The following is a 9,975-nucleotide window of genomic DNA, read 5'->3' as shown; positions in this document are numbered from 1 at the left end:
GTGGACTTACATGTGGAGAGTACAAATGAAATGGATTTAAACTTCACAGTTAAATGTGTAACTCTGTGTAAAACACTCTGACCACTTGCGTTTCTTGGTCTTTTAACAGAGTTGTGTTCATTGATTCACACTTTTTAATCACAATTTTAAAAAACAACCAATTTTTAATCACAATCAGAAAATTAGTGGCCAATCTTTACAAAAGCACATTTGGACTTTGATCCTTCAAAGTAAACAAAATGTTGACCTAATTCCAGTAAAAGAGTGCATGGCAGGGGTCTCGTTTCATATTGTATTGTCTTACAAGAAGAAAAATGTTTTTGTGTAGACACGCTGCTGGAGATTTATATGGACTTCATAGGTTATCTATTCAGCCAGATGAAAGTGTTTAGACTTTACATTCCAGGATTTTCAGAGTTAATATCCTGCCAGCGATAGAAACAATATTTTCACTATAAACAGGTTGAGCTGTCTCAGTGGAGTTCAAGAATGTTTTTATAAAAACTGTCTGGGAAAGTTGAGAAATTTACTACGCGTACTACGTACGGTGCGTACTATAAGTACGAGTGCGGAAGTGAGAGGCTTGTGAAATGGGACGGTCTAGCCTTCGTCGCGCTGTTCAGGTTGCCTAGCAACCATGATACTAACTGCGAGAAACGTTACAGAAATGAAGGAGAAAAAATGTTTTGTTGGTCATTCATTATTGTCATGACATCACTTTGATTAGTTGAGTATCTGAGGCTGAGACCACAGGACTGTAAAACATGATTGTTGGGCTTCATTTCTGTACCGAACAGTTATTTCAAGATTAGTTAGTAAATAACAATTAGCTAATATTGTTCATGAGACTAAAATCATCTCACTGTGGTAATGTAAATATAATATGGCCAATATTATAGTATTGTCAGATTATTTTGATGCATATATATATATATATATATATATATATATATATATATATATATATATATATATATATATATATATATATATATATATATATATATATATATATATATAACGGCAATGCTCAGTGGCTAGAGGATCTGAGGGCAGACCACAGCGACCTCCCTGAACAGGGTCCAGTAACCATCACAGTGGCAGATATCCAAGAAAGGGTCTCCAGTATGAAGAGTTGGACAGCACCAGGGCCCGACATGGTTCACGCCTACTGGCTGAAGAAGCTAACTGCACTCCACGAGCGTCTGGCAGCACAAATGAACCAGCTGCTAGTTAACGAGAGACACCCGGAATGGCTAACTGAAGGCCGGACGGTCCTGATCCCCAAGGACCCCAAGAAGGGACCGGTCCCCTCCAACTACCGACCAATAACCTGCCTCAGTACTACATGGAAGCTCCTGTCAGGCATCATATCGGCTAAGATGAACAGGCACATGGGTCAATACATGAGCGGGACACAGAAAGGAATTGGCAAGAATACCAGAGGTGCAAAACACCAGCTACTGGTAGACAGAACAATCAGCCGAGACTGCAAGACCAGACTGACCAACCTGTGCACTGCCTGGATTGATTACAAGAAGGCCTATGACTCAATGCCCCACAGCTGGATACTGGAATGCCTAGAATTGTACAAGATCAATGGGACCCTAAGAGCCTTCATCAGGAACTCAATGGGGATGTGGCGTACAACACTAGAGGCCAACTCCAAGCCCATAGCACAAGTCACCATCAAGTGCGGGATCTACCAAGGAGATGCTCTGTCCCCACTGCTGTTCTGCATAGGCCTGAACCCCCTCAGTGAGATCATTAACAAGACTGGCTACGGATACCGACTACGGAACGGAGCAGTTGTCAGCCACCTCCTGTACATGGATGACATCAAGCTGTATGCCAAGAGTGAACGAGACATCGATTCACTGATCCACACTACCAGGCTATACAGCAATGACATTGGAATGTCGTTCGGACTGGAGAAGTGTAGTCGGATGGTAACAAAGAGAGGGAAGGTAGTCAGAACTGAGGGGATTGAACTACCAGAAGGCAACATTGCAGACATAGAAGACAGTTACAAGTACCTGGGGATCCCGCAGGCGAATGGGAACCATGAAGAGGCCGCTAGAAAAGCTGCAACCACCAAGTACCTGCAGAGGGTCAGGCAAGTCCTGAGGAGTCAGCTGAATGGTAAGAACAAGATCCGGGCCATCAACACGTACGCCCTGCCCGTGATCAGGTACCCTGCTGGGGTAATAGGCTGGCCAAAGGAGGAGATAGAAGCCACTGACATAAAGACAAGAAAGCTCCTTACCATGCATGGAGGGTTTCACCCCAAGTCCAGCACCCTGAGGCTGTACGCTAAGCGGAAGGAAGGGGGCCGGGGACTGGTGAGTGTCAGCACCACAGTCCAGGATGAGACAACGAACATCCAAGAATACATTGGGAAGATGGCCCCAACTGACCGAGTGCTCAGTGAATACCTCAGGCAGCAGAAACCCAAGAAAGAGGAGGGAGACGAGGAACCATCATGGAAGGACAGAGCCCTGCACGGTATGTACCACCGGCAGATAGAGGAGGTGGCTGATATCCAGAAATCCTACCAGTGGCTGGACAAAGCTGGACTGAAAGACAGCACAGAGGCACTAATCATGGCAGCACAAGAACAAGCTCTGAGCACAAGATCCATAGAGGCTGGGGTCTATCACACCAGGCAAGACCCCAGGTGCAGGCTGTGTAAAGATGCCCCAGAGACAATCCAGCACATAACAGCAGGGTGCAAGATGCTAGCAGGCAAGGCATACATGGAACGCCATAACCAAGTGGCCGGCATAGTATACAGGAACATCTGTGCCGAGTATAACCTGGAAGTCCCGAGGTCAAAATGGGAGATGCCCCCAAGGGTGGTGGAGAATGACCGAGCTAAGATCCTGTGGGACTTCCAGATACAGACGGACAAAATGGTGGTGGCTAACCAACCGGACATAGTGGTGGTAGACAAACAGAAGAAGACGGCCGTAGTGATCGATGTAGCGGTTCCGAATGACAGCAATATCAGGAAGAAGGAACACGAGAAGCTGGAGAAATACCAAGGGCTCAGAGAAGAGCTCGAGAGGATGTGGAGGGTGAAGGTAACGGTGGTCCCCGTGGTAATCGGAGCACTAGGTGCGGTGACTCCCAAGCTAGGCGAGTGGCTCCAGCAGATCCCGGGAACAACATCGGAGATCTCTGTCCAGAAGAGCGCAGTCCTGGGAACAGCTAAGATACTGCGCAGGACCCTCAAGCTCCCAGGCCTCTGGTAGAGGACCCGAGCTTGAAGGATAAACCGCCCGCAGGGGCGTGCTGGGTGTTTTTTTTTATGTCAAGGCTTTACAACCAAGTTAAGTACAGACATCACTAATGTCACACAACTTTGCCGACATGTGGCCAACAGTAATGTTTTAATGATCTTCGTTATTAAACATTCGCACATAAATAAGTGACGTCATATTCAGTACTTACTTTTGACAGTTCACTCTACTTCTGCCGTATTTTGCGGCAAAATTATCCACACCCACCGCCGCGCTATGAATTGTGGGATATATGGGACCACGAAGTGTGCACCGGACCACGCTTGATATTTGGAGAAATTGACGGCGCATTTGGAGTATGCATTTGAAGTACACTTCGGATTGGGACAGCCGTCGTCGCGTGGCGGTGACGTAATCACACTTAAAATGCGAACTTCAAGCGTGCAGACCCTGAATTGGGACACAGCCTTAGTGTGTGTTTTTGTTTCCCCTCCTATTGTGTGTAAATGGTTTGGCCAAATCATTATAAAAGCTACCCTCATGTGTCTTTGTAATTAGGTCAGTTTGTGAGTTAAGTTGTGTCTCACTTTGTTTTGGGTAAGCGTCTGTAAATTCCTTTTTGTAGAGTTATATTTAGTTGACCTCTTTTATGGGCCTGCTAAGTATGTTTTTGAATTTTGTTAATTTTGGACTTTTTGAGGGTTAAAATAAAGAAAACCCTTTTTGAAGATACTTTTTTGCCTGTGTCCTCTTTGCTTTGGCTGCTTGGTCCCTCACAAAGAACATTAAAAGCTCTTCTTTGGATGTTGGCTGACTTCTGTTCTCTGTCAAGATGATCCCACACTGCTTCAATAATGTCGAGGTCCGGGCTCTGGAGGAATAAGGAAATATTTTGTTCTATCCCTGTCAAACTGTCATCATTGGCATTTTTTATAAATTCAGCAAATAAATGTTTTTTAACCTGTTACGGATTCAAATATTGGGGATGGATACAAGAGGAAAAACCAAAATAACAACACTGGTCCGGCCGGGTTGAGTCAAACGATGATTTTAATGATCACACGCGTGGGAGATGGACACCGTACGCAGACAACATCAGGGACGATCTGATTTCCTCGTGTCAGCGTTGTTCCCACATCATCATAATTAATGTTGTTCCAGGTTCAACATTGCAAGTGACCAGTCATCTTCTTGTGACGTCATTCCTTTGCGACTTCGAAATACCCGCCTTCGAGTATTTCGAAATACAAGTGAAGAAGCGAGAAACCGCCGCCTGTCCGCCGAATTTGAAGTCAATTCGCCTGTCCGCCGAATTTGAAGTCAATTTAGGATGCTTTTCTTTAATAAACGGTAAGCATTATACATATGTTCCTCACTTGGCTTGCTGTTTGTTTGCTAGTGATAGGCTACTTGACGACAGCATTAGCTAACCAGTGTTCTCTAGACCAGCGTTCCCCAACTTTTTGGGTGTTTCGTGGCCCGGGGGTTGGGTCAGGCAAAATTGCAGTAGCTTCCCTGATCATTTTACAAACATAAGTGAAGAGAATCTGGACTAAAAGGCCTAGACTTATGGTTGTGTGCTGAATCTATGAATCAAACTATCACCTGGAAACATAATTAACTGGTCCATAGCTGTGAAACTGGACATGAGTTCTTGATTCTATGGAGATTAACAGTAATCCAGAAATTTACAAATTTCTCTCAAATTCCTCTTCACCTCACTGTGCAATACCTTTGTGCAATACTTTTGTAAATAGTCAATGGTGCAAATAGACCTCAATACTTGAAATGTGCAATTCACTTGTATTTTTTTTTTTATTCCTATTTATTCTATTTATCCCCTTCGTATATTTTATTTTTATTTATATTTGTCTCTGTATTTGTGTGTGTGTGTGTGTGTGTGTGTGTGTATATGTATGTATGTATGTATGTATATATATGTATATGTATGTATGTATATATATATATATATATATATATATATATATATATATATATATATATATATATATATATATATATATATATATATATATATATATCTCATTCTGTAACTGTAACTTCTGTCGGTGCTGTGCTTTTGGAAACCGAATTTCCCAGAGGAACCCACCTGAGGGATTAATAAAGTTCTATCTTATCTTATCTTATCCCTGGGACATCGCGTAAATGTTGTCCCTGGGACATCATGTAGAAGTTGCCCTGGGACATCGTGTAGATGTTGTCCCAGGGACATCGTGTAAATGTTGTCCCAGGGACAAAGTGTAAATGTTGTCCCAGGAACATCGTGTAAATGTTGTCCCAGGAACATCGTGTGATAGCTTGTTAATAATGGAATGAAAATTATTGATCGTTATTAACTTGTGAAAAAGAAGTGTAACAAATCCACATGTTATGTTCTTACACCCTTACAGAAACTGTGACTCCTTCACAATGTCAGGTAAATGTCAGCTCATGTTGAATAATCAACCAATCAAGCCTTTTATTATCACATGCAATGTTACACGTACAACTGCAATGAAAATTTCACCCCCTTCTGACCATACATATATTGCTTAAACATCACATTGGGAAGACAGGTCGGAAACAGTTAGGAAGGTCAGAAAACAATTTAATTAATAGATGAAGGGAGAGAAGGAGAAAAAAGAACTACAACCAGACAAAGCTCCTAGAAGACTGAAATGGATGATGGTTGCAGCATGCAAAAAGAAAATGATATCTGTTGACTACAGCATATGCTTTCTCACAGATTACCTTGTGGGAGTAGCTGGACCAAACTCTATTGGTATTTCAAGTTTGAAATCCCTGTTTGACCAGACAAACATTTCAGATGAGGTACTTCTTGACATAAAAATCCTTTTATGTTGTCATAAAACTAATGTTAAATTCTGCTTTAAATACACTTTATTGGGACCCACACCCAGTTTCACACCTTGGCTCAGGCAATTAGAGGATCATCAGGGGGTCCTTTTGTCCCTCTGTGGGGGGTTACTCCCACTAGGTTTATATCTGGGACTCTCCACCATTTGACCTTAGAACTGAAGAAGCTTCTCGGATGAGAGGTGAAATGTCTTCAAGCAACTTAAAGAAGTCCAGACGCTTTTCTTTGCAAGCTCCTTTGACTACGATGACCTGGATGACTGAGAACCTTCACAGACACTTTATTGTACATTTACTTAATGAATCGTATTCCTTAGTTCTGTTTTTCTTTATATGTATTTATTTATTTGTTTTATAAGGTAATAGATGGCCTAATCTATTTGCAGTGTGAGGTATGTTGTAAAGCTTGTTTGATCATAATGACATAGTATGTTTACGTTTTTTGTAATGTATTTGAAAACATAGGTGTATTTATGTTATTTTTATAGAATTTCCCTCACATTTATCCAATACCAAGCCAAATCACTGGAAAAATTTTGGATGGGTCCACAAGAGCACAAAGTGCATACTTTTTGAAGGTATGACTTGGACTGTGGTAACTATGTTCTTATCACAAAGGGTTTATAAGTTGCCACTATAAAAAAAACCAGCATTTTCCAAAATTGAAGCCTTGTCAGAAGAACCTGAAAAATACCTTTCTGAAACCTTTTCTGTGTAAAGACTTGCTCAAAAGCAATGCACACAGATTAAAACATTTCTGTCTTGGCCAACTGATAAAGAACACCAAAAATTGAGTGGTGCGTGTTGAGTCTGTGGTCTTGATTTGTTTTGTACACACTATAGAAATTAATTAATGTAAACAAAAAATGACACTTTCTATATGTTTGTGTATCTGCAGAATTAATTACAAATAAATGGCCTGCATTTGTATAGCGCTTTTCTAGTCCATAGGACCCCAAAGCGCTTTACACTACATTCAGTCATTCACCCATTCACACACTGGCGATGGCAAGCTACATTGTAGCCACAGCTGCCCTGGGGTGCACTGACAGAGGCGAGGCTGCCGGACACAGGCGCCACCAGGCCCTCTGACCACCACCAGTAGGCAAACACGGGGTTAGTATCTTGCCCAAGGATATTTGGCATGCAGCCGGGATGCAGCCTGGGATCGAACCACCGACCTTCTGATTAGTGGCTGACCTGCTCTGCCACCTGAGCTACAGCCACCCCCAAGTCTCACCTGACAAGCTTTCGCAGTTTTTGCAGTGTCATTCTTGACAGAAAAACATACTTGTCACATTCTTTATCTGAGAAATTGATTGGAGCCTGTCTGGAAAACGGCAGCCACTGGACCTTGTTTGTAAGTTGCACAGATTTTGCACTCTCTCTAGTGCATGATACTTTTCAGTGTCCCTCATTAGGAAAGCTCAAGGCCCAAGCCTACCATATCCATCTTTTTACAAAACAGTTTTGTGACATACCCAAGAGGACCATAGTCTAAATGAATTCATTTGGCGAGTCGGAGGTCAGAAAAAGTGCGGTGTCGAAAAACTGGAGGTAATTAATTAACATATTTAACATAACATATTTTATTTAATTGAAATCATTACCGAACGTGGTTATTGATTTCTCTATATGCTTTTTATTTGTAATAACTGCGATCTCTCAGCTCATTTGCTTCAGCAAGAGGCTGCACTGGAGAGTGGACCTTGTCACATGTGAGCCACCCACATCAACAGGATGGGAACTCATGTGGAGTGCATGTCATAATGGTACTGAAAACTATAGCTTTAACCTATATAAGTAATGTTTACATTTTTGCCTATTCAGCTTTTAAAGCCTTAGAGGCAGGATGGTAAAATCTCAATTTTTTTTGTAGATTGAACCATTTCAGCAGTAATGCTTTGCTTTGGTTGCTCTGTTTTTTTTTCTCGGGGGGGTTAAAAAAAACAAAACATTTCTTTGTTAATCTAATTCTTTTTGTTCTTTTTTTTTTTTTCTTCTTCGTCAATTATTAGTTTGCCCAATCTCTCATTGACGGTAAAACACAAGTGGAGGAGTACAACACTGAAATCACAAAGCTCAGGTCCCGACTTTGCCACTACTTATTTTCCTCAATAGGTACAGATAAAATTAGCTGCTTTCTTTTTCTCTAACATTGGAAAATGTAACTTGTACTTAAACAAATTATATTTTGCAGATCGAACTAGGAAGTGCAGTCAGTGCTGGTGTGTGATTGCAGCCAAAGACCGGGTACACTATGACATGTCCTTAGCCATATAGATTGTTTATATAATGGACTTTGTTCATTTGTTTTTTGTTTGTTTATTTCTTCTTCTTTTTTCTTTTTTTTTAATTCACAGGTGCAGTGCCAGAAATGTGGTGCATACAAGCACATGCGTTGTTCAAAGTCTGTTTGTGGCATCTGTATCTTCTGTGAGAGTAAGTCACAATATAACTAAACAATGTCCAAAAATGTTTAAAGTGAATTTTTTTTTTGTAATTTTGCCTTTGCACACCAGGACTGTGTAATTAAAGTGGACGTTTCAAGATCCAGTTTTTACACAAAACTATTTTAGACATAACTGTGTCGTATTGTGGGGATTTCTCTTCACAATTAAATTGATATAGTGCTGTTTATATCATTCTTCTTTATGTAACAGCACAGTGCAGCACAGCAGAGGGAAAGGAGTTGTGCAGCATAGTAGGTGGCTATACAGGAGGAGCAATAGAAGTAGCCAGTGAAGAATGTCATCAGGGAAAGCATCAGGCAGCGAATGACAAAGGAAAAGTTCCTAAGGGAGAGAACATCTGCAGCAAATCGACAAGTAACAGTGAGATAGGAAGACTGACAGTCAGAGATGAAGGTACACAGACTGAAGACAACGCAAAAGAAGCAGAAGTATACAGCACAAGTCTGAGTACAGATAATGCTGCTGCTGATGATGTTGACAGGATCGATGCAGATACAGAATTCCAAACTGATTCAGAAGGAACTAGTACAGTTTACAGAGTGCATGGTCGCTTATCTGTACCAAGCTCAAAAAAGAAAACCTACACAATAACAGAAGACGAGATCAAGCGCAGAATCAACGCAGAGAACATGTCAGTTCATGTTTTCAGAGGTTTGATTGGGGTAGGTATACATTTCGTGATTTTGATGTCACCTGAAATAAATCCGGGTTACTCGTATCAATGAAGTGACAATGTGGCTGGAAATTGTGCATTTGCTGCAACACATACACAATTACACCATGTAAACAAAAGCATTTAACTTTGTGCGTGTGTCTCTCTCTGCTCTTTTGGTGTTTGCACTTTTTCTTTTTTAGGGCCGTAAAGCCAAACTGCCCGCAATGATTCTTGACAGGCCTAAGAAGGCCAAAACTAAAGTAACGGTGTTTAGTGTTCTGAGTGAAGAGGAGGCTGGGGAGCTAGCCCTCGGGTTTGCCGGAAGATTGGCCTGCGATGTCACAACAGACATGGTCTGTAAAGGCATCGACCATTCAAGTGCTGATATGACAAAGTAAGTTAGTAAAACAATATGAAAGTTGTATCTTTTTTGGTATTATTTGTCATTTCCCCGTATTTGGGTTATTGGTGTAACACTGTTAATCTTACTTTCTAATAACAGACAGACTCTTCTCAAAATCCAACACAACCTTAAACATGAGCTGACTGATTCCTCAACCTTCAGTTTGCTGACACACACCTTTGGCCCCGCTGCACTGGATTCTGTCATTTCATTCCTGTGTGAAAAACTTGATCTTGTCTCTTAAATAATGAAACCTTTTGTGACTTTTGTTTGTTCTGTAAATCAGAATCTTGAAAATTGTTCATTGTTGTTCTAAGTTTGTGT

At 41.3% G+C, this 9,975-nt stretch overlaps 1 protein-coding gene and 1 long non-coding RNA gene across 2 annotated transcripts; both read left to right on the top strand.

The window, feature by feature from the left end:
* The first annotated feature begins 5,619 nt into the window (after positions 1 to 5,619).
* On the top strand, positions 5,620 to 7,019 carry LOC308390912. The gene is made up of 4 exons (XR_013970525.1): positions 5,620 to 5,679; positions 5,989 to 6,074; positions 6,479 to 6,511; positions 6,608 to 7,019. It is a non-coding gene; the product is annotated as an uncharacterized lncRNA (long non-coding RNA).
* Positions 7,020 to 7,450: 431 nt separating this feature from the next.
* On the top strand, positions 7,451 to 9,514 carry LOC308390871 (uncharacterized protein). The gene is made up of 7 exons (XM_080873201.1): positions 7,451 to 7,479; positions 7,588 to 7,676; positions 7,789 to 7,891; positions 8,138 to 8,240; positions 8,320 to 8,372; positions 8,483 to 8,561; positions 9,449 to 9,514. Exons 2-7 carry the CDS (start codon positions 7,621 to 7,623, stop codon positions 9,454 to 9,456), a joined length of 402 nt encoding a protein of 133 aa, XP_080729327.1. The 5' UTR covers positions 7,451 to 7,479; positions 7,588 to 7,620; the 3' UTR covers positions 9,457 to 9,514.
* Positions 9,515 to 9,975: the final 461 nt, after the last annotated feature.

Source organism: Rhamphochromis sp. 'chilingali' (assembly GCF_963969265.1).
Source record: "Rhamphochromis sp. 'chilingali' genome assembly, chromosome: 22".
NCBI classification, from domain to species: Eukaryota; Metazoa; Chordata; class Actinopteri; order Cichliformes; family Cichlidae; genus Rhamphochromis; species Rhamphochromis sp. 'chilingali'.
This window is presented reverse-complemented; position numbering and strand designations above follow the sequence as displayed.